The sequence below is a fragment of the Oreochromis aureus genome, linkage group 3 (assembly GCF_013358895.1).
Source record: "Oreochromis aureus strain Israel breed Guangdong linkage group 3, ZZ_aureus, whole genome shotgun sequence".
In the NCBI taxonomy this organism is placed as follows: Eukaryota; Metazoa; Chordata; class Actinopteri; order Cichliformes; family Cichlidae; genus Oreochromis; species Oreochromis aureus.
The window spans coordinates 101,579,415-101,603,513 of NC_052944.1; the positions used below are offsets into that span (position 1 = coordinate 101,579,415).

Sequence of the window (24,099 nt, forward strand, 5' to 3'; positions counted from 1 at the left end):
AGAATGGGCCCTGGTGTGGAGTCCTACTAACCTGTTCATTCCCGCCTTTCCTCCCCATTGATCAGAGACAACTAACATTGCCCCTGCGCCACGGAGAGCGGCACAGACGCTGGGGCAGGAGTGCTGGAAGTGCGGGCAGCCGGGACACCTGAGGAGGGATTGCCCTCTGATGGAAGTGGGACAGGTGTTCCGCATTGGCGGTGCCCCAGCACCCTCCCCCGGTCCAGGAGGGACGTACAGCATTCCGGTAAGATCTTGAGGTATACGCCATACTTTGGTGGACACAGGGTGTAGGGAGACCCTCGTGCACTAAAACTTGGTTTGCCCCGGGGCATTGCTAGAGGCAGAGTGGGTGGAGGTGAAGTGTGGTGATGCGCACAACAAATATCTCATAGTGCCACTGCTGTTAAAATATAAGGGTAAAACCCATAGAGTTAAGGCTGTGCTTAGCCAACGCCTATTGCATCCCCTCATCTTGGGCACGAATTGGCCGGGGTTTCATCATGTGTTGGGTCAGTTTGCGGGGATGCGATCATGATTAGTAGCGTGTAGTGTCTGTGTGGCGCTCAGCAGTGACATCCGACACTGACTCCAGGGAGGCGGGTGGGAGCGGGTCCTCCCTGGAAGGACCTGCCTTCTGGAAATAACCCGCACGGGAGATTTCCGACTGGAGCAGTGATGACACCCTACGCTCAGCCTTCGACCAAGTGACTGAGATCAATGGTCATGTGGTGCTCACTGAAGCCGTGTGGACCTACCCGCGCTTTGTATTATTAAAAGACAGGTTTTATCGCACCCCTATGAGAATTTCACCAAGAGAACAGTTTACCTTGCCCGGGATAGGGTTACCGGGGCCCCGCACTGGAACCAGGCCTGGGGAGGGTGCACGAGGGCGAGTGTCTGGTGGCCGAACCTTAGTCTATTGGGCCCGTCCGGGCACAGCCCAAAAGGGGGACATGGGCCCATCCTCCTGCTGGACCACCACCCACAAGTGGCGCCGTAGGGGTTGGGTGCATTGTGTGCTGGGCGGTGGCCAGGAGCGGAGGCCCTGGCGGACTGATCCCCAGCTACCAAGACTGGCAATTGGAACATGGAATGTCACCTCTCTGGTGGGGAAGGAGCCTAAGTTAGTGCGTGAGATTGAGAGGTATTGGCTAGATATTGTCGGGCTCCCCTCAACGCATGGCTTGGGCTCTGGAACCAGTCTCCTGGAGAGGGGCTGGACTGTCTCAGTCTGGGGTGGGTATTCTAATATCCCCTCGGCTTGCTGCCTGTACATTGGGGTTCTTCCCAGTAGATGAGAGGGTTTGTTCCCTGCTCCTTCGTGTCGGGGAATGGGTCCTGACTGTCATCTGCGCTTATGCGCTGAGTGGAAGCTCGGAGTACCCAGTCTTATTAGAGTCCCTGGGCGGGGTGGTGGAGGGTGCTCAGCCTGGAGACTCTGTTGTCCTTTGGGAGACTTCAATGCTCACGCTGGCAACAACAGTAAGACCTGGAGGGGCGTGATTGGGAGGAACGGCCTCCCCGATCTGAACCCGTGTGGTGTTTTCTTATTGGACTTCAGTGCAAATCATAGTTTGGCCATAACAAACACGATGTTCGAACATCAAAGTGTCCACAAGTGCATGTGGCACCAGGACGCTCTAGGCCGCAGGTCAATGATCGATTTTGTAATTGCATCACCAGATCTGCAGGTGTATGCTCTGGATACTCAGGTAAAGAGAGGGTTGAAGAGAGAGCTGGATCAGGTGGCGGGGGAGGACGCTGGACAGACCCGGCGCGCCTAAATGTATAGTGAGGGAGTGCTGGGAACGCCTAGCAGAGGTCCCAGTCTGTGAGATTTTTAAGGCACACCTCCGGCTGAGCTTCAACAGCATTCCGAGGGAGACTGGGGACATTGAGTCAAAATGGATCATGTTCAGCGCCTCCATTGCCAAAGCTACTGCATTGAGCTGCGACAAGGTGGTTGGTGCCTGTTGTGGTGGCAACCCCCGAACCAAATGGTGGAGAACACAGGTGAAGGGAGCCACCAGGCTGAAGAAGGGCTTGGTTAGCCTGTGGGACTTCGCAGGCAGCCGATAGGTACCTACAAGCCAAGCCGAATGCAGCTTGGGCAGTGGCTGAAGCAAAAACTTGGGTGTGGGAGGAGTTCTGAGAGGCCATGGAAAAAGACTTTCGGACTGCCTTGAAGAGATTCTGGCAAACCGTCAGGTGACTCAGGAGGGGAAAGCGGTGTTCTACCTGTACTGTGTATAGTTCTGGTGGAGCCCTGCTGACTTCGACTGAGAAAAGTCTCCCAGGGAAGGTCTATACCAGGGTACTGGAAAGGAGACTTCGTCTGTTAGTCGAACCTCGAATACAGGAGGAACAATGTGGTTCTCGTCCTTGTCACGGAACACTGGACCAGCTCTTTATCCTCTCCAGGATACTTGAGGCTGCATGGGAGTTTGTCCAACGAGTCGACATGTGTTTTGTAGACTTTGAGAAGGCATTCAACCATGTCCCTCGGTGTGTCCTTTGGGAGGTGCTGCGGGAGTAATGGAGTGTCCGGCCAATTGGTGTTGGCCATTTGATCCCTATAAAACCTTTGCAAGAGCTTGGTTCACACAGCCGGCAATAAGTCAGACTCATTCCCGGTGGGTGATGGGCTCCGCCAGGGCTGCCCTTTGTCACTAAGTCTGTTCATAACTTTTATGGACAGAATTTTTAGGCGCAGCCAAGTGACGGAGGGCTTTTACTTAGGTGGTCTCAGAATCTCATCTCTGCTTTTCGCGGATGACGTGATTCTGTTGGCTTCATCGGGTGATGGCCTCCAGTTCTCACTGGAATGGTCTGCAGCCCAGTATGAAGCGGTGGGAATGAGGATCAGCACCTCCAAATCTGAGGCCACGGTTCTCAGCCAAAAAAGGGTGGAGTGCCCACTCCGGGTCGGGGACGAGTTCCTGCCCCAAGTTTAAATATCTTGCGGTCTTGTTCATGGGAGAAGGGAGCCGGAGGTCCACAGATGAATTTGTGCTGCAGCTGCAGTGATGCAGACGCTGTACTGGTCCGTCGTGGTTAAGAGAGAGCTGAGTATAAAAGTGAAGCTCTCAATGTACTAGTCGATCTATGTCCCTACCCTCACCTATGGTCACGAGCGGTTGGTAGTGACCAAAAGAACAAGAATGCAGTTACAAGCGGTGGAAATGAGCTTTCTCTGAAGGGTGGCTGGCCTCTCCCTTAGAGATAGGGTGTGAAGTTCAGCCATCCGGGAGGGTCTCAGAGTATAGCCGCTGCGCCTCCACATCGAAAGAAGCCAGCTGAAGTGGTTTGGGCATCTGACAAGGATCCTTCCTGGGCGCCTCCTGGGTGAGGTGCGCCAATGGAAGAAAGCAGTCTTACATATTTGTTTAATATGTGCATTGAAGGGCATTTCTTGGTCAAAAACAACTCCAAGGTTCCTCACAGTGTTACTGGAGGCCAAAGTAATGCCATCCAGAGTAAGACTCTGGTTAGATACAATTTTTGTAAGATTTTCAGGGTCAAGTACAATAACCTCAGTTATATCTGAATTAAGAAGCATAAAGTTAGCGGCCATCCAGGTCTTTATGTCTTTAAGAAATTCCTGCAGTTTAACTAATTGGTGTGTGTTATGTGGCTTCATGGATAGATAGAGCTGGGTTTCATCTGAATAGCATTGAAAATGTATGCTATGCCTTCTGAAGATACTGCCTAAGGGAAGCATGTATTGTGGAATTGAAGAAATTATTTTACTGCTTTACAGCATTGATACTGCATTAAGATGTTCATTAAAACCTGTTGGCCTCACATTAACGTTTTATTACAGGAGCAGCCATAATAATTGTACACACACATTGCATTAAGGTTAAAACTGCATACATGCTTACAAAACACATATAGTACATATAATCTAGAAATAGGCTTGAGTGAAGGCCTGAACGTATTCAGCTTCTTGTGCAACCTGTTGCATTTGAGTTTGCTTAGCAACAGACGATAGGAGATGGGTCAGCAGGAGGACAAGTCTATGGGGATCTCCAGGGTCTGAGATCATCACCATATTTGGAAAGAAGATGCTAGAAAGAGGAACTTCTGTGTCTGACTTTAGCTCTAAAAATTGATTATTGTCTGTACAAGATGCAAATGATGTTCTTAGAAATACAAAAATATGTTATAGAACGCAAGAGGGGGGCGTCAAACCCCGACGTTATAAAAACCTTTCTCTGTGTATTTTGGGAGAAGAACCCCGCAGATGTGATGCTGTGTGCTTCTTCCCACGCGTGTGTTCAATAAACTCATCTGTTTGATTGCATCCTTCTGGGCCCCTGGTATTTTGTTTTGGTTCTCAATATCTCAAATCAGGACAGTATAATGTAAACAGAATTTGTCCTAGCACTGAACACATTAATTAACCTTAGTGTGTGAAAAGGACTCTCCATGTACATGAACAAATTGGAGTCTATCAATGATACAAACCACTGAGCGCATTACCTATAATACCAATAGCATGCTCTAATCGCTCTAATAGAATATTATGGTCGACAGTATCAAATGCTGCACTGAGGTCTAGCAGGACAAGCACAGAGATGAGTCCACTGTCAGAGGCCAGAAGAAGATCATTTGTAACCCTTAGCTAAAGCCGTTTCTGTGCTGCAATGGGCTCAGAAATCTGAAGGTTGGAGATTGGCCTATAATTCGCTAAGACAGCTGGGTCTAGAGATGGCTTTTTAACTAACAGTTTAACTACTGCCATCTTGAAGGGCTGTGGTATGTAGGCGATCATTAGAGATAGGTTGATCATATTTACGATTGAAGCATTAATCATTGGCAGGACTTCTTTGAGCAGTCTTGTAGGAATGGGGTCCAAAAGACACGTTGATGGTTTGGAGGAAGTAATTATTGAAGTTAACTCAGAAAGATAAATTGGAGAAAAAGACTAAATAAATAACAATGGTACTAAAAGTAGCTGTAGATAATGTTACATCTGTGAGATTATTATAGGTATTTTTTCTCTAATGGTTAAAATTTTGTTTGTGAAGAAGTTCATGAAGTCATTACTAGTTAACGTTAGAGGAATGGTTGAATCAACAGTGCTCTGACTTTTTGTCAGCCTGGCTACAGTGCTGAAGAGAAACCTAGGTTTGTTCTTATTTTCTTCAATCAGTGATGAATAGTAAGATGTTAGAGCTTTACGGAGGTCTTTCTTAGAAAGCAGCAAACAATTTCTCCAGGCTAAATGCTGATCTTCTAAATTTTTGAAACACCATTTCTTCTCCAGCTTACGAGTCATCTGCTTTAGGCTACGTGTTTGAGAATTATACCACGGAGTCAGGTACTTCGGATTTGAGGCCTTATTTTTCACAGCAGCTACAGTATCATACAGAGTCATACGTAGTGAGGAGGTGAAATCATTAACAAGATAATCGACCTCTGGAGTAGTGTTCAGGTAGCTGCTCTGCTCTATGTTGGTACAGGGCATTGAAGATAACAGTGGGTGTTTTTTTTTTTATAAATGTAGTTACAGCAGTTGATCTACAGTGATGAGGTCTAGTCCATACTGCTGTATAATCAATTATTGTAAATGTAAATGTTATCAGGAAATGATCAGACAGCAGAGGGTTTTCAGGAAACATTGTTAAATGTTCAGTTTCTATGCCATATGTTAAAAGAAGATCTAGAGTGTGATTAAAGTGGTGGGTGGGTTCTTTCACATTTTGAGAGAAGCCAATTGAGTCTAATAACAGATTAAATGCTGTGTTGAGGCTTTCATTTTTAGCATCTACATGGATTGCCCAGGTCAACGATAGATAATCACGAATAAGACTGGTTTTTGACTTTTGCCGCTAGGGTGGACAAGGCTAACCATCAGGCTTTCAAATGAATTAAAAGTCTGTCTTGGTCTTTTGTTGATTAATAGGCTAAAAGCCTATCACCAGCTGAAATCCAGCTGGTGATTTGCAGTGTGTGAGGTGCCCCAGGCCTCCACAGGATTTTCTTCCTTTGAACTCCTGTTCGGCAGGAAGCCACGTGGGGGCTCGACTTGATTAAAGAAAGATGGGAGGAAAGACCGAGTTCGCAAAGAATGAGATTCAGTACGTGCTGCACCTGAGAGCGAAACTCCACACTTTGGGGAGGTTATCACAGGAGAATTTCCTCCAGGCTCAGCAGTGTCAGCACCTGTATAACCTTTCAGCGCCTCATGGACCGGGTTCTGCATCCATACACTGTGTATGCTGCAGCCTACCTGGATGACATGATCATCCATAGTGACACCTATAGCGGAGCATATGCAGCGGGTGGCCGCAGTCCTGGAGTCCATGAGGGGTTCCGCCGGATGGCTCTCCGGCATCAGTTGGGCGGTGGAGGTGTGTGGCAGAGATGTGGTCCCTGCCTCCACTGCAGGGAAGGAGTGGTGCAGTGAGCTCAAGGGGGCGATGCGGGATGCAGGTGTACTTTACAATCCCATTTCAATTTGGCCTCAACACACACTCTGACCACAGGGGCCAGAGGCTATGCTCAGCTGGGGTCCATCCAAGAGACAGGAATCAAAACTAACACAATAATAAACAGCACCAACAGAACAACATTTATCATTTCTGATAAAATGATGTCACAGGGAAAACAGAGTAAAGTAATGGTGTTACAGCTGGCCTTTCTCCCCTCTGCTGCCGAGGCTGGTGGTCTCTCCCAAACTCAGCGACAGGACTTCCAAATGAATGAAAGCAGCAGAAGTGGGACATGATGGCTGCAGTGATGTCAACCATCATGTCCCACCTTCACTGGAGGCCATCTTTGGCTTTTTTGTCAAACTCTACTCTGATTGGCTGGGCTGAAATCCCTGTTGCAACAGGTGTCAGACATGGGCAGAAAGAATTGAGATTTTTTTACAAAATGAAAACAGTTCTTATGTTTTTAATATCGTTGAGCCAAGGTGAGAGAAAGGGGAGTTTTATGGAAGGAATAAATGTGATGAATAAGTCAGCTGGTCTAAGCTGCCTTCTTTCTGTAGTCATTCTAACAGAGTCCTTTCTCTTCTCCAGCCTCTGTTTGAAATCCTCTCACAGACCCCGAATCCTGCTTTGTTGTCATGTTTGGGTCTGTGTTAGGCTGCTCTGTGTTCCTCTGCTTTAACACACAAATCCCCACAGCAGCTAAATGGGTTATCTCTGTAGCAGCCATAGCAGCTTCTGATACCATGAACATCATCACCGCTCCTAACTTCACCTTTATAAGCTTTTACATTCATGTCTTTCTTTTCTCTCTCTTTGTTTCCACAGAAGCTCAATGTCTCTGCAGCCTGTTTTTATCTGCTATCATCAGATCTTCAACAGCCTGATCCACATCCCTCACACACTCTACAGCCTCATCAGTACTGAAGTCAGTACTAATGAAGTACTGATGAAGTAGTCAGCAGACACACTGACTGATGGAGCACAACATGAACCTGTGGAGGCTGAAAAACTGTCCTGTCAAACATCTCCCCGTCACCATTCCACTTCTGTCAGCCTTTAAATGAACCCTGCTCAAGTCTGTCACTTCTATTTGGAGCCAAAAGGAAAAACTGTTGTTCAGTTTTTTGGGAAGACACAGCATTTCTGAAAGCACTCAAACTTCTTCACATTTGTCTTCAGATACATCCTGAACATTTATGAACCAAAGAATGTTTCAAACATCAAAGATCCGAAATATAGAAAAACAAAAACAGCTGCAGTCAGCAAACTCACCTCAGAGTCTCCAGTTGACAGTTTGGACTCTCCAGTCCAGCACACAGAAGCTTCACTGCTGAATCCTGCAGTTCATTGTCACTCATGTCCAGCTCTGTCAGATGGGAGGGGTTGGACTTCAGAGCTGAGGCCACAACTTCACAGTGAGTTTCTGAGAGTCCACACTGAGTCAGTCTGTGATTATGGAAAATAATATTATAAACACACATGTGCTCTTCACATCTGTGCTTCAGCTCCTCTTACTATGTTTGAAATGACAATGTGATTCAGTCTCTCTCAGATCTCCAGACTTTTATAGACAATCTTTGTTTGGCTTTAGTTTGGAGATAAAGGAGGGCACCTGACTCACCAGCCTAACACATGCCCTGGTGCATGTACTACTGTTTGGCCTGTCACAGCATCTGCCTTCTCTAGCTGCCGACGGTGTGCACAGTGCCAGGTAGGTAACCACAGCTACATTTCTGGCACTGGGCTGTAGTTCGTGGCCGTTGCATGCTGGCTAACGTGGTTTAACCTGGCTGTGTGAACAAATTTAGAAACTATGATTTCCCTTTTAACCATACACTTGATATGCCTACCATTGCTCGGCTTTATTATTGGACTATGCAGTGTTTTTTATAGCCATACCAAAGGCTCAGACCTTTATGCGAATGAGGGAATGCATTATTCAAAATTGGAACTGCTATGTCTAAACATGAGGACTCGGCTGCCTCCCCAAACTTATGCCCGCCCACGCTACATTCACCGGGGCTGCCGTGATTATAATTATCCTGTGGGAAACAGACTTTCTCACCAAATACCATCTGTCTGGACAGCTCCCCATGGTCTCTCAACTAGACTGCACAGAAAAAACAGAGCTGCCAGCACCAACAATTTTCAGTGTCTGGAATTTGTACCTTCCACTATTTTACCTGGTGCTGCCACACATATAGTCTTGGATTCTTCATTCAAATTGGCATTAATCAATGCAAGGTCCATGGTGAACAAGAATTTCATATACCGTGACCTGTTTGTCTCTCATGGCTTGGACTTTCTTTTTATTACTGAAACCTGGCTACACACTGATGATCTACTTGCTTTTGTGGAACTGACTCCTGAAACTGTAACTTCCTTAACACACCTAGGACCTGCCGTCGTGGAGGCGGCTAGGCAACAATTTACAGAGATCACTATAAAATGGTAAATGGGCTGTACTTGTATAGCGCTTTACTTAGTCCCTGAGGACCCCAAAATGTCTGTGAAGGTTCTCAGTCATCCAGGTCATCGTAGTCTAAGGAGCTTGGAAAGAAAAGTGTCTGGACTTATTTAAGTTTAAGTTGAGTTAAAATTAAGTTCTGACAGTTTTCTGACAGTGTAGACTGTCAGAAAACGACTACAAGAAGACAGCTCCTTGGAAGACAGGACCAACTTCACACCTGATCAGATTTGCACATTGTTAGACCTCTGCCTCACCACTACATATTTCAAATACAACAAGGGTTTCTACAGACAAAAACATGGCTGTGCCAAAGGCTCCCCCATGTCACCTATTGTAGCCAACCTTTACATGGAAGAAGTGGAAAGAAAGGCTCTTGGCTCTTTTAAAGGGAGAGTACCCAGCCACTGGTACAGATATGTAGACAACACCTCGGTCAAAATCAAAACACAAGAAGTGGAATCCTTCACAGCGCACATTAACGCCGTGGATAAGAACATCAAAGCACAAAGGAGAAGCTCAGACGGTGACTGCTCTGGATATTTGTCAATGTTTTTAACATTAGATTTCAGACTCACTGAACCTTTCTGCAGTTCCTCACAGCTGGAATCAGTCTCAGTCGTCCCTGCTCTGATGTGTTGTACTTCTGCAGGTCAAACTCATCCAGAACCTCCTCTGACATCTGCAGCATGAAGGCCAGAGCTGAGCAGTGGATCTCAGAGAGTTCCTTCTTTGATCTGTTCTCTGACTTCAGGAACTCTTGGATCTCCTGAAATAATGAGAGGTTGTTCATCTCCATCAGACAGTGGAAGATGTTGATGCTTCTGTCAGGAGAGATTTTATCACTGGTCGTCTTCTTCAGGTTGTCGATGACTCTCTGGATGACTTCTGGACTGATCTCTGTCTGACCCAGCAGACCTCCTAAGAGTCTCTGGTTGGACTCCAGAGAGAGGCCATGAAGGAAGCGAACAAACAGGTCCAGGTGGCCATTTTTACTCTGGAGGGATTTCTCCATCACTCTCTTCAGGAAAACAATCAGAGGTGACTCATTCCAATCTATCCTCAGAAGGTCCACCACCACCTTTGTCGTTGTATTGGTGAAACAGTTGAACATGTAGACTGCAGCCAGAAACTCCTGAATACTCAGATGAACAAAGCAGTAAACTGGTTTCTGGAAGATCACACACTCTCTTTTGAAGATCTCTGTACAAACTCCTGAGTACACCGAGGCCTCTGTGACATCCAGACCACACTGCTCCAGGTCTTCTCGGTAGAACATGATGTTGCCTTTCTCCAGATGTTCAAATGCCAGCCTCCCCAGCTTCAGAAGAACTTCCCTGTCAGCCTCCATCAGCTCCTGTGGACTCATCTTATGTCCCTCACGGTACTTGTTCTTCTTCCTCTTTGTCTGAACCAGCAGGAAGTGTGAGTACATGTCAGTCAGGGTCTTGGGCAGCTCTCCTCTCTGCTCTGTAGTCAACATGTGCTCCAGAACTGTAGCAGTGATCCAGCAGAAGACTGGGATACTACACATGATGTGGAGGCTCCTGGATGTCTTCATGTGGGAGATGATTCTGCTGGACAGCTCTTCATCACTGAATCTCCTCCTGAAGTACTCCTCCTTCTGGGTGTCAGTGAAGCCTCGTACTTCTGTTAGCCTGTCAACACATGTGGGAGGGATCTGATTGGCTGCTGCAGGTCGGGAAGTTATCCAGACGAGAGCTGAGGGAAGCAGATTCCCCTGGATGAGGTTTGTCAGCAGCTGGCTGACTGATGACTTCTGTGTGACATCAGACAGCAGCTTCCTGTTGGTGAAATCCAATGAAAGTCTGCTTTCATCCAGGCCGTCAAAGATGAACAAAAGTTTACAGACAGCCAGCTTCTCTGCTGTGACCTTCTGTAATGTTGGATGGAAAACATGGAGCAGCTCCAGAAGACTGTACTGCTCATCTCTGATCAGGTTCAGCTCCCTGAATGAAAGCAGAACCACCACACTGACATGTTGGTTCTCCAAGCCCTCTGCCCAGTCCAGAGTGAACTTCTGCACTGAGAAGGTTTTTCCAACACCAGCGACGCCGTTGGTCAGAACCACTCTGATGGGTCTCTGTTGGTCAGGTAAGGCTTTAAAGATGTCCATGCACCTGATTGGAGTGTCATGGAGGGTGTCCATCTTGGAAGCTGTCTCCAGCTGCCTCACCTCATGTTGGGTATGAACCTCTTCACTCTGTCCCTCTGTGATGTAGAGCTCAGTGTAGATCCTGTTGAGGAGGGTTCTACTTCCTGCTTTATCACTTCCTTCAGTCACACGTTCACATCTCCTCCTCACACTGATCTTATGTTCATCTAAAACCTCCTGCAAACCAACATCTGCTGAAAGAAAGAAAAACAATGAGACTAAAGAGAAGGAAAACTCTTCAATGTCAGAACAACGGAATAAGAAGTCCAGTTTTCAGAAATGAGTCCATCAGCAGACAGATGTTCAGTCTTACTTTGTACACAGCTGCTCTGACTGGCTGTCTGCAGTCCAGCTCCAGTTCTGGATCTTTCTCTACACTGGGGACAGGATGAGTCTCCTGATGAGGCAGACTGGTCCCAGTATGAGGAGATGCACTGTCTGCAGAACCAGTGTCCACAGCTGGTAGGGACTGGATCCTTCAGGACGTCCTGACAGAAAGGACAGCAGGGCAGCTGCTCCTCCTCACAAACAGCACTCCTCTTCCTCTCTCTGAACACATTTTTTTATCACTAAAATCATTTACTGACGGTTGCTAAAAATATCCAAATTTAAAAGATGGTGAAAAAGTTCTGATGGTCACAGAGAACAGTAAAAGTGTTACGATAATTTTTTTTCATGTTTTAATTGTAGTTCTCCCAGTTTAGGTTTTTGTTTAGTTTCACCCATGCCCTTTGTTTCTATCTATTTTTGCTAGCCTTAATAAACGGCTTGATTTTGTTAATCAGCGTCGCGTTTCACATTCTGTTTTTGTCTGCATTTGAGTCCTTTTCACACTACATGCAGTCTGCCCCAGCCAGACTGTTTCCAGACTGAACAGTGCCTTCCAACTGGGCTGCCACGATTAGTCGACTAGTCACGATTAAGTCGACCATCAAAATCGTGGACGATTAATTTAATAGTCGACACGTCATTTGAAGCTTTGTAAGATCCCAAAAGACGCAGGAATAAGTAGTAGGATTTAAGAGTGTAATAACGGACTGAAACAGAAGGTGGCAGCACTGCATGTACAAGGATGCCAGCTGCCGTTAAACCCAGAAGAAGAAGAAGCTGTGTCCCAGAATTCATAGCGCAGCCCTGCTCAGTTTCAAACAATGGCAGCAACCATTGTTTGATATTATTTAATATTACACTTATTATTCTTTCTGGGTCACAAAATAAACTTTTAACATATTTTCATGTTAGAATGTAGCTGTGTAAACTAGAGATGGCACGATACCACTTTTTTATGTCCGATACCGATACCGATATCATAAATTTGGATATCTGCCGATACCGATATGAATCCGATATAGTGTGTTTTTTAATCAATAAAACTGTTTTTTTAATATCTTGCTGCATTTTGTATAAGTTCAACCTCAAGTTTAAATAAACAACAACACTAAAGCTATTCTGTTATACCTGTATGTAAAAAAATACACTGCACCCAAAATATTTTATAGTTCAGCAACACTGATCAATCTAATAAACTTAAACCTACTCCATCCTCCCTATTCTGGTATTTTAAAGAGTACTTAGCAGAAATATTAAGCAACCTAACTAATAGGGTTGCAAACTCCCAGCAAAAAAAAAAATAGGGAACCACCCCCCACCCTCCACCTCATGATGCTTAATCGACGTAATCAACTTTAATTTGATGCAGGGTGAAAAAAAATGCACAGAATTAAATTACTTTTCAAGAATAATTAAATAGATTCAACATCTTTCTTCAACAGAATTGCAGAGTGCACAGATGGTACTTTCCCAAAGGAAAAAGTACTGTAGCTTACTAGGGTATATTAGACTTAACAGTTACTATATACAGTAATGGACTTCTATATATTTTACATCAGATTAAAACTTTGGGTGTAAGATTCAGATAATTATTTATTAAAAGCTAGATATTTTAAATGAGAATAAGAAAGAAAAGTATGTCTTTGTGCCCCTTTTCCCGTTCATGCCCTATCGGCCCCTGGCTAAACTTTGCTAGATCCGCCCCTGCACAGTTACCAGCCGTCAGCTACGTAGAAAAGGATCCTGGTGTAGAAAGTAATATTAAATAAATTCTAACAACAGCTTATCAAGCTTAAAGCTTAAAGGTGCTGCTGTTGTTCCGCCGCTGGTTTCCTCTTTCTGGTGCAAAGTGGGCCAAAAACAAAGAAGAGAGACGGACTCGCGACAGAAAAGCCGATCAGCTGATCATTAAGCAGTTTCATGAAGTAGCGGCAGGAGAGGGAGAGAAAATGAGAGGCACTCGCTCCATATATCGGTTGTTAAGCTTAACATGGGAACGCTTTACAAACACTCAGAGATGAACTTACACACTTGCTTTACTTCTCTCTGGGATAACTTCTTAGGAGATGAAATGCTGGTTTGGTAGCGAGGCTACAAATACACACAGCCGCTCTATCACGTGAGCGCACACTGCTCCGACATGCTACGGTTATGAGGCCAGTTACGCCGTGTCGCAAGTTTTGTGAGGTGTTTTTTTTATATATATTTAATGGATCGGATTACATTTTTAATTTCTCACCGATATCCGATCCAGTAATTTAGGTCAGTATCGGACCGATACCGATACGTAATATCGCATCGGTCCATCTCTAGTGTAAACCTCAAGTATCTGCTTGGTTTATCAAGACACCACTTATTTTCAAAAGCATGCCGACGTTTTTGGAGACGTCTGTTACCCACCAGCTCGATAGCTAGCCGGGGTTCAAGGCTCACTAGAGCCGGTGAGAACAGCGGACTCCCGGCAAATCATTTTCAAACCCACCGCCGTCTTTCGCTACTCAGGTTAAACATGATATATAAGTCACTTAGATAACCTAAAAATGTTATTGTTTGGCTTTTTTCATTTTATTTGTTCCTGAGTAAATCGGTTTGGCTGAGATTTAAAGTTATAGTTTTTACACAGCTGAATAAACATCAAGCAGACAACTGATTATCAGAAGTGTGAGATGCTCAAGAATTTACTCCAGTGTCCTGTTATATTTTAGAAAGCAAGGAGCAGATGGCTAAGTTTATTAAACTCCACTGAAACAATCTGCAGATTTCATTAAAATTAAATAAACTATCATCTTGTCTTTATTTTTAGTTAGCACATACCTTAAACACTTAAAGCTGTAAGCTAATGATAGTTATATAAGAGCAGATGCATGCTGGTGCAATAAGCTGTACGTTTTACGTCCAATGGATGCATGATCTGATTAGTCGACTAATCGCAAAAATAATCGGTGACTAGTTGACTATCAAAATAATCGTTTGTGGCAGCCCTACTTCCAACAGAAAAGTATCTCCACTTTTTGTCACAAAGTGATGCTTCATTTTTGTTTCCAATAGTTAAAAACTGACAATTCTGTCCAAATCTGTCTTAAAACCAGCTAAAAAGACAGTTACACCTGTGCATTCTTTCAGACACTGCTCTCCTACAGATATGCATTTTAGAAAACAGGAAACATAAAAGTCATTTAAATCAGACACCAAACGGACATCAGTTCATGTTACTAACAGCTCACCTCTCTGCAGCAGAGACGTTAAAATCAATGACCTCATCTTTAGGCACATTGCTCTTTGAGGACACAAAGCTGGGATCAGATCCGGGTTCATGTTTGCGTTTAGTTCCTCGTTTCTTCCTGTGAATAATGATGGAGCAGTAATATGAGTGCTGAGCTGTGACATGGAGAAGAGTCATGGACAGTTAGAGATGGTCATCTCACCTCTGAACTTTGGTCTGGCTCTCATGTTCCCCACACAGAGTGGTTTTAGAGGGAGGGACTCCCTCATCTCTGTCCTGACACTGATCCATGCTGCTCAATTCAGCTCACACACACTTTCTACCTTCACCTGCAGAGGAAACACAAATCATTCCTGTGCACATCAACTGAAATCCTCCTTTCCATCACGTGTGCTGTCCAAATATCGTCTGCTTCTTTCCTGCTTCATCTCAGTGTCAGCTGAATGCAGTCAGATACCAGTGTGAAACAGAAGAAGCTGCCATAAGCTTCTCTAGTACTACTATGATGCCACCATAGAGAACTGTTTGTTTAATTCAATCTTAAACATGATCAACCTATCTCTAATAATCGGCTATGTACCACAGGCCTTCAACCTGGGTGTAGTTAAATCGTTAATTAAAAAACCATTTCTTGATCCAGCGGTCTTAGCTAATTATAGGCCAATCTCCAACCTTTCTTCCATACCAAAAATTCTTGAAAGAGTTGTTGTCAAACAGCTAACAGATCATGTGCAGAGAAATAGCTTATTTGAAGAGTTTCAGTCAGGTTTCAGAGCTCATCACAGCACAGAAACAGCTTTAGTGAAGGTTACAAATGATATTCTTGTGACTCCACACCTCTCTCATGCTGTTCTGCTAGAGTTTCCACTCCAGCTTCCTCCTGTAATTGTCCTTAGCCTCTCTGATCTTATCCTTTAGTAACACCTCACCCCTTCTCACCTCCTCTTTATTGCCCCCTCTGAAAGCCCTTTTCTTGTCATTGAGGATAGCTTTGATGTCCTTATTCAGCCACGGCTTGTTATTTTGGAAACAATGGAAAGTCTCAGCTGGAACAATGGAGTCAGAGCAGAAAGTTATGTAGTCAGTCATACACTCAGTAAGCCCATTGATGTCTTCGGTGTGAGGCTGACGGAGTGTCTCCCAGTCATTCACCTCAAAACAGCCCTGTAGTTCCGCTAATGTCTCCTCTGACCACATCCTACTGTTTCTCGTGGTCACAGGTTCCCTCCTCACAATCGGCACATAGCGGGGATGAGGTTAATCAGGTTGTGATCTGACCTTCCAAGTGGGGGCCTGGGAGGAGGAGCTGTATGCATCCTTGACATTAGCATACAGTAGATCTAAGATTCTCTCCCCCCTGGTGGGACAGACCACATTTTGTGTGAATGTTGGTGATGTATTGTCCAAGGTGACATGGTTGAAGTCCCCCAAGATTGCAGTGAAGGCACTCAGGTCTGTAACTGGGCTATGGCTCACAGCTACTGATAGTTAGGGGACCTAGCTTCTATCGGATATTTATATAGAGATCCTCCAGCTTCAAACTGTATTACCCTTCAAGGACCTGCAGTTCAAAAACGCGCCCCTCCGACAGCCAAACCCATCTATTCTCTGATTGGATATTTAAATTTGTGATTGACATGACATTGGCCAATCAGATGAAAGGAAGAAAAATAGGGTCAAAATTCGTACTTGTAACTTGAAACTTGAGTACAGAGTTTCACACAAATCTTTTTTACACACACACAAATTCTTTTTACACATAGAAATCTTTTTTACGCACACACAAATTCTTTTTACACATACAAATCCTGATTTACAAGTACAAAATATTTATGATCACGATTTGAGCCCGTATTTTTCAGCCGAGGGAACATTCTTCATGGGAGTTTAAACTAGAAAAACTGGTAACTGCAAGCAGCATTCTTTCAGTTTACAGAACAGCTGATCTCTGTGAAGCATCAGCAGTAAGTTGAAAATGTCTCACTTTCTGTTTCTGTTCCATCAGTTTCTGTGACGCCTCAATCATCAGCAAAACAACCCAGAGACCACAAACTAGAGAGAAACACAAGAGACACACTCTGACCAACTAATAATGATTCACAGCTTCAAATGCTAAAAGAAATCTCAGACTCAAATCCACTGATTAAAAACACAAAGTCATGGAAAAGCTGCAGAGTCCAAATACTTTGCTGCATATTATGCATGACTCGAGTAAAATCCTCCACATGCAGATGTATGAAGGGGGGTTTTTTTCTGTCACTTCAGTAAAACCTGAACACCAACTTCTTAAGAACAAACTGATTTTATCTGATTGTTTCCAGTTAAAAGAAGATCAATTTTCTATCAGATCACTAATCAATGTCTGATGTTTCTAAAGTTTCATACAGATCCATCACAGTACCAAATATTTCAGTGCAGAGTTACTGACTCATAACCAGTGTGGATTCAGTCAATCAATAATCTAAAATCATGTGGATTTGTCTTCAAACATAAGAGTGATCAAAGTTTGTCCTGAAATAAGAGCTGAACATCTGGTCCAAACATCCCAGAGCAGAAACAAACAGTAAAACTGTTAAGGAGGAAACAAAGCAAACTTACAGTTTCTTCAAACGAACACACCAATAACAAGCTCCACACCACACCTGGAGACTAATCATGGACACAGGTCCTTCCTGGAAGGAGGCTGGTCTCCACCTGAAGCAGGACAGATGGGACGGCCTCAGCTATGTGTGTGTTTATGTGTTAACTTTAAAAATATGCTGTCTGACTGTATAGACTGAGTCAGAGTGACGCTGAGTCACAGTATAGTTCAAATGCTGACGTGTGAAGACATGAAACTTTATTGTAGCTGCAGGTGTGAACACTGATCCCAGATCAGCTCTGCTGTGTTTGCAAGATGAACATTTACACTGCAAAGCTTTAAATGTTCAGCATGTTTCTCTGCTTCCAGTCTATAGATCCAGTCACACTTTCTAGCTTCACCTAACAGTAAAGACTAACAGCAGAACTGAAACCGAGGAGGAGGAGGAGGATGTGGTGGTGGTCGTGTCGTAAAGACTGAGATTTGGACATACAGAATTGAATTCTACACTATTGTTGATAGGGAAACATAATTTAGGGACCTATGATTATTGTGCAGAGGAGGAAACTTTGGAGCATGTTATTTTGCAGTGTCGGAAGTGAGGGACCACTGTAATTTTGAAGGTAAGTCACAACATACCCTTCGTAAGTCTGTGAAGGTTCTCAGTCATCCAGGTCATCGTAGTCAAAGGAGTTTGCAAAGAAAAGCGTCTGGACTTCTTTAAGTTGCTTGAAGACGTTTCATCTCTCATCCGAGAAGCTTCTTCAGTTCTAAGGTCAAATGGCCGAGAGTCCCAGATTTAAACCCAGTGGGAGTATCCCCCCAAAGAGGGACAAAGGACCCCCTGGTGATCCTCTAATCACATGCGCCAAGGTGCGAAAGCGGGTGTGGGACCTAATCAGCCAGGGTTTCGGGTGAGCTCATTGTGAAACCTGGCCCCACCTTGTCATGTGAATTCCTGAGGTCAGATGGCCCAGGATGTGAGTGGGCGGACAGTTGGTGTAGGCGGTGGTTTACGACACCAACTGTCTGCCATCTATAATCCAGTTTTGAGTTCCCTCCCCAGACGCCTTAACGCCCACTCACATCCTGGGCCATCTGACCTCAGGAATTCACATGAGTTTCACACGTATTTTTTGGCTAAGTCCACACACAAATCTTTTTTAACACACACACAAATTCTTTTTATACATGCAAATCCTGGTTTACAAGTACAAAACTGATTTACAAGTACAAAACATTTATGACCACAATTTGACCCCATAAAGACCCACACTTGAGCTGTGCTGCTGCCACACAGCTCAAGTGTGGACAACACACGGTTAATGTGGCAGCAGCTGTCACATGAATCATATTGCTATGCCTTAAATCAAAATGCAGATGATGAATCAAACATCTGGATCATCATCTCACTGCACTGACCCTGAAACCTGCAGAGCTCCTGCTGACACACTCATTGTCATGTGACTGTGCAGACAGACTCACACAGAGCTCAAAGCAGGAAGTGGAAATCAGACTGAAGATGGACTCATAGGAAATTTACTGAATATGATTTTGAAATCTCACTGAATCACTACAGAACCATTACAAGCATTACATCTGACTGTATATATATTTATATGTATATGTGTATGTTTATTGGGACATGGAAAATAATGAAACTGACATTTTTCATCATGTCTGTACTTTGACAAAACTCGACTGTGATATTTGTATGTCTGCAGCAGTAATGACAGAGAAATCATTTCTTGAAGAAAATCTGTTGTTCATTTCTTCACATCTGACTTCAAATGTCACAAATCGAGTATTTAAGGTCCATTTTGGGGCTTTGATGAGTTGAATCAATGATTTGGATCATTGATTAGAGATCATACAGTTCAATGCACGTTAGAAATGGTCCAGCAGTACAACAGCTAACACATGGATATGAATGATTACAGAAGAACACTGTGAAAGTTTCACATGAATTGTGGGTAACATGCAATAATGTTTGCGCTAACATAAGATCTAACCACAGACTGAACAGCTCACTGAGGACGTTTATAATCTGACCTCACATAAACACACGTTCATCAATGAATTATTGTCAAAGTTTGTGATCTGCAGTCAACTCTCCTCCACCTCAGTCTGCAGCTCCGCCTCCTCAGCCCTGAACCTGTCTGATTGGCTGCTCTGCTCTCATTTCTTTTTGTATTTGCTCTCATTGGTTCTCCACACTCTGGACTCTGTTCAGCTTTTTAAGTGTGTCTTTTTTAGGAGCGATACACTTCCTGTTGTCAGGCCTGTGATGTGTCTTAATGTCTGCTGGTGGACAGAGATTGTAGGGGAGAAACAGCCACACCCACAGGTGAGTTTCCCACCCAGAAACAGAGCGTGAACATCACCTCTGTCTGCGCTGTGTTGAACACAAGCTTTGTTCTGGGCTTTTAAAGTGGAGGGCTGGAACTTGTGAGTGATGGAAGCTGAGAGCTGTGGTTGCACATGCTCAGTGTGACAGGATATTGGCTGGGTGTGAAAGCTGAAGGCTCTCTGGTTAGAAGTGATGTCACACATTAGGATAACTGTGCTCGCTCTCTGTCAGAGTACCAGGGCCTCGGTTTGACCACATGACTCTCAGTACACAGCATGATGTGTGCGCTGTAAACAGGAAGCAGAGGAGCAGGACTGAGGTAAACCTCTGAGGGATCAAACTGAGACTGAGCTCCAGATGTTTCCACATGTTTCTGCTCTGCCGTGTGTTTGATGATTATTTCAGGTATAGATGATGTAATATGACCAGTCTGATGTGAGCCTGCTTCTCTGACAGCGCCTCACCTCTCTGTGCTGCCCCCTGCTGGCTCTTATCATTACTTACTGAGTCCTTGACACACTTGCTGCCACTTTATTAAGCACAGCTTTCTAACACAGGCTCAGACCTGCTTTGCCTTCAGAGCTGCCTTAACCTCCTAGGACCTGGCATCCACATATGTGAACATCACATTTTGGGTTATTTAGACCAAAATACTCAATTTTACTCTACAAGAGCCTGATATCCACTTACGAAGACATTATACTGCTACTGTTCTATTGAGATTTTAAACAAATATCCTCATATGGGGATCTAATTTTTCTTAGAAACAAAAATAAGGTTAAACAAAAAACTGGTAATTCTTTGTTTTTACATTCATCGGGTGCCAATATGCCCAGATATCAAAGGGAAATTAAAAATGCATGCTTTGGAAGAGTTTGGGTCTTAGGAGGTTAAATCTTCATGGCTCAGATTCAGTGAGGTGCTGGAAACATCCCTCAGAATCATGTGATCAGTGATGTCTGCTTCAGCACTGACAGATAGAAAAGTGCATCCACATAACCAGGATATATAATAATAAAAATAACAATAATAATAATGATAATAATAATAATAATAATAGAGCTCAATTGCTTCTTTGCTGCCATCTTTAAATATTATCATCAGTGTTTCAGCAGTTATGATATCAGGGACAATCTAGACACCTGTGACAATGCTGAACATGTCACATGGCACACATTAATGATCATGTGATCCACTCTCGATCTGCACTTTCATTCATGACTTTAACATGGTAAATGAGCTTTGAAGAAACATTCAGTGAAATAAAGCTTTCATCACAGGAATCATTTGAGCACCAGATGAACTTTCCAAAGATTCAATGGATTTATCTTCTGTTTCAGATCAACTTTGATCACTTAGAGCCATCTTTAGTCTGTTTTTTCTAGCTTCTCACTCACTAACATCTTATATGATTTCAGATTCTTGCTGTTCCCCACCTGCCCTGTAGGTGGCCTCAGTGTGTTCCCACTGTTTCCAGTCATCTGACCCGTCCTCCATCAGCACACCCGTTCAATCTGATATTCAATGAAAATAGTTCAAAGTCAGCAGATCAAATATTCAAACATTTAATTTTTCTTATTTTGAGAAGTTCTTTTTGAATTTTGATATCAGCGACATGTTTCAAATATTTGGCTCAGGGCCAACAAAAGGGTGGGTCCGTATTTCCAACCTGCCCAGAAGCTTTAATTTAATGCCGACAAGACCAGATCCATGTTTGGATATTTACATCATTCAGTCATTTTATTCGCACAACAACATCTTCAATAACAGAGTCTGAATGAAGTTCAGGTGTTGCTGCTGCTCACTGACTGGACTGTAGGTTTCAGCTCTGGTCTCTGTCTTTACTGCACAGGTGAAGGTAGAAAGTGTGACTGGATCTATAAACTGAAAACAGGGAAACTCACTGTGACTATTTGCAGTATAAAATGTTTTATTCCAAACACAGTCAGCAGTCTGGGTGTGACGGTATTAGATATATCAGATGTCTGTTTACACTGGCAGATACAACAAGGCTTCATGTTAACAAGGTGAATTTCACTCTGAAACAGCCTGAAGTCAAACAAACCAAATTAAATGATAAAACCAAAGATCTGTTTCTACACATTAAAGTCTGTACATGATCTAGATACATTAAACATGTCAGGTTTAATTTGTCTTCATCAGATTTTTCTCATTTCCAGAAATTTTGTGATTTCATATGTGAGTGTTTCTTTTTCACTCTGTGTTTATACACCACTCTGCTTTAAACTATGACATATTATTCATCTCTGGCTTGCTTCCACAGTATGTCTTTGTGCTGTCTTCCTTCTTCCTTCCTTCACCCGAACTGGTTGCGACAGATTCTGCTGGTTCTGCAGGAGGTTTCTTTTGCAATCCAAGTTTATTTAAAAATCACTTTAAACAGCCAATACAGGACCAAAGTCCTGCACAGTAAATGAGTTAAGAACAATAGATAAAACAAAACAGCAAAAACTAAAAACTAAATAAAACACATAATACTTACATATTAAAACAGCCCTATATTAAAAATAGATATTAAAAAACAAAACAACAACCACATCTCACATGGTGTCAAAGGCCAGGGTTAAGAGATGGTTTTCAGGTTTTCAGGATTGATTTAAAAACAGGCAGATGTTAAAGAATAAATATATATTCTTAGTGCTTATTTTCTGTATATATTGTTTTATGTAGGCCATTATATTAAAAAGGTCACAAAGTGGTGAGCAAGACTGAAATGCTGTGCAATAATAAAGATAATAAAGAGAAGAGAAGAGTCTAATCTCTAAAGCCAGATTATTCCACAGGTTTGGAGCTGCTACAGCAAAAGAATGATCTCCTCTGAGTTTACGCTAAGTCCTGGGTACATTTAGGAAAAGCTGACTGGCTGACCTAACCTAAGAGAACGGGTGGGTGTACAAGGCTGTAGCAGCTCAGAGAGATAAGATGAGACAGACACTATCTCTACTTTTAAGATTAGGCTTCAAACTTTCCTTTTTGATAAGCATATAGTTAGGGCTGGACCAGGTGACCCTGAATCCTCCCTTAGTTATGTTGCAATAGACGTAGGCTGCCGGGGATTCCCATGATGCATTGAGTTTTTCCTTTCCAGTCACCTTTCTCACTCACTATGTGTTAATAGACCTCTCTGCATCGAATCATATCTGTTATTAATCTCTGTCTCTCTTCCACAGCATGTCTTTATCCTGTCTTCCTTCTTTCACCCCAACCGGTCGCAGCAGATGGCCCCGCCCCTCCCTGAGTCTGGTTCTGCCGGAGGTTTCTTCCTGTTAAAAGGGAGTTTTTCCTTCCCACTGTCGCCAAAGTGCTTACTCATAGGGGGTCATATGATTGTTGGGCTTTTCTCTGTATCTACTGTACAATATAAAGCGCCTTGAGGCGACTTTTGTTGTGATTTGGCGTTATATAAATAAAATTGAATTGAATTGAATCAATAACAGCATTATAAATATTTGTAATGATATCCCTGATAATTTTTCTCAGATACTGTCTGTCAGCTAAACTTCATTAATGATGGCAGGAAGGATGAAGAGAAGCCTTCCTCCTCTTCCTCCCTTTGTGTGTTTCTGTGCCACTTTTACTGTGTTGGTTGTGCTCAGTCATCTGTAGTGTTGGTCAAGTCACTTGAAAAATGGAATCAGTAACTAATTACTGATTACTTCCCCTCGAAGGTAATCCTGTTACTTTACTGATTACTTATTTTCAAAAGTATTTAATTACTTAGTTACTTACTTACTTATTTACTTTTGAAAAACATGATTTACAACCTGAATAGGTGATAAAGCGACAGATCTTTCATCCCAATTCTACTTTTTCTGCATAATCCATCATACAAAATGTAATCAAATGGGAAAAGTCTCTTTTTAAAACTTGTTTTATTAGTTTTAATGTTTTAACTTTATGCATCAAGCAAAAAATATATTATATGCAACATTCTCTGACTGGAAGAAATTTGTTTAACATTTAAACCTATTTTCTGCACATTCCAGCACATTAAATAAAATATTTTCTTTTTGTTTTTACACCCAGTCTTTCAAATAGATTCAAGTAAAACACAGCAGAAAATAAATAAAGCAAACAAACAAAGCAGGAGTGGGGTAGGCGGATGTTTGCCTTGGTGCAGGTGTGCCACAGCGGTCAGTGGAAGAATCCGCAAGTTTCTCTGTGAATTTTCCATTCAGTGGTAGCGCACTCTGTGCTTGCTTGGAAGTTAAGGGGTTTTTTTTCACTGTAAACAGAAGTTTTCTTCCCACGCACAATGGACACTAATGTTTTTGTCAGTTTTTATAGGGAGGACGCTCCCTATAACACCCACACGTGATTCTGTATTCACTCAAAGCATTTAACAAACTTTATTTTGAAATGAAGCTTTTTGACATTTATTCTCTGATATTTGCTCTTCAGCTTGAGTCTATTAGTGGGAACATTTCATGATTCAACTTTTCTTCTGCTCGCATAAAATTCAATGAGAATCAGATCAAAATGTGAATCACAGTCCCCGATAA

The 24,099-nt window shown here is 43.2% G+C and overlaps 1 protein-coding gene across 2 annotated transcripts in view; it reads right to left on the minus strand.

Annotated features, from left to right (window-relative positions):
- Positions 1-17,313, minus strand: part of LOC116336262 (NACHT, LRR and PYD domains-containing protein 12-like) — a 31,840-nt gene extending 14,527 nt beyond the window's left edge. Inside the window, exons 1-5 of one of the 2 annotated variants that reach the window (XM_039608990.1) lie at positions 17,244-17,313; positions 14,647-14,763; positions 11,406-11,641; positions 9,495-11,286; positions 7,722-7,895 (exon numbers count right to left, since the gene is read on the minus strand). In XM_039608990.1, the coding sequence (XP_039464924.1) occupies positions 7,722-7,895; positions 9,495-11,286; positions 11,406-11,641; positions 14,647-14,763; positions 17,244-17,302 (2,378 nt within the window). In that variant the 5' untranslated portion in view covers positions 17,303-17,313. Of the gene's footprint in view, positions 1-7,721; positions 7,896-9,494; positions 11,287-11,405; positions 11,642-14,646; positions 14,764-17,243 lie in introns of those variants that run through there. The other variant, XM_039608991.1, reaches the window with a different exon arrangement.
- Between the last annotated feature and the right edge of the window lie 6,786 nt (positions 17,314-24,099).